General features: G+C 52.6%; 1 protein-coding gene across 1 annotated transcript in view; it reads left to right on the top strand.

Annotated features, from left to right (window-relative positions):
* Positions 1 to 446: 446 nt before the first annotated feature.
* Positions 447 to 820, top strand: part of tbcd (tubulin folding cofactor D) — a 267,266-nt gene continuing 266,892 nt past the window's right edge. The window contains exon 1 of the mRNA XM_048610824.1: positions 447 to 730. Coding sequence (XP_048466781.1) covers positions 529 to 730 — 202 coding nt within the window. The 5' untranslated portion in view covers positions 447 to 528. The remainder of the gene's footprint in view (positions 731 to 820) is intronic.

The following is an 820-nucleotide window of genomic DNA, read 5'->3' as shown; positions in this document are numbered from 1 at the left end:
CCAACACTGTGGGCTCTTATCTTGCGACTTAACATTTTGTGGGGTACCTTGTTAAGCACATTCTGGAAGTCTAAATACAACACATCTGCTGGTTCCTCTTGATCTATTCTAAGACTTGCTCAATCAGTTCTAATCAAGTAGTCTGATATGATTTCCTTTTCTTAAAGCCATGCTTGATTAAATTATGATTTTTGAAATGTTCTGCAGTTACTTTCCTCAACAATTTATTCCAATTACAATAATTGCCTTATAGCCATCATCTTTTTTACTTTCTGAAGAAGGGTCCAGACCCGAAACGTCAGTTATCCTGCTCCTCTGACACTGCCTGACCTGCTGTGTTCCTGCAGCTCTACACTGTGTTATTTCTGACTCAAGCATCTGCAGTTCTTGCTGTCTCTGATAGAGCTATTTCGGAAACGCGCTCTCAGTTTCTGTCCCAGAGTGATCGCCGTACTTGAGGGTCAGAGGTCACAGACACGAGGTGGTTGCCAGGGCAGCGGCCGGCGGTCGGGTGCAATTTGGCGGCTGATGGCTTTCAGCGAGGGTCGGCCCGAAGTGGCCGATGTGGAACAGGATGAAGGGGCGGGCGGGGAGCCCGATCTCATCGCCAAGGCCAACTCGCTGCAGGCCTTCAGCGAGAGCGAGGAGGCCCGGAGCCTACTGCTGGGCCTGCGGAGCGCGGGCGCCGCCGAGCCGGCCCACAGCGAGATTATCAGCCAGAAATTTACCGGTGAGACGGGGCCGGAGGTCGCGCTGCTTTCTCCTCCCTCCCTCCCCAGACATTCCCCATTCAGAACCCCATCCCCATCACTCCCCCCCC

This window comes from Rhincodon typus, chromosome 23 (genome assembly GCF_021869965.1).
Source record: "Rhincodon typus isolate 14 chromosome 23, sRhiTyp1.1, whole genome shotgun sequence".
Classification (NCBI taxonomy): domain Eukaryota; kingdom Metazoa; phylum Chordata; class Chondrichthyes; order Orectolobiformes; family Rhincodontidae; genus Rhincodon; species Rhincodon typus.
The sequence above is the reverse complement of the archived record's forward strand: the minus strand, read 5'-3'. Positions and strand labels throughout refer to the sequence as shown.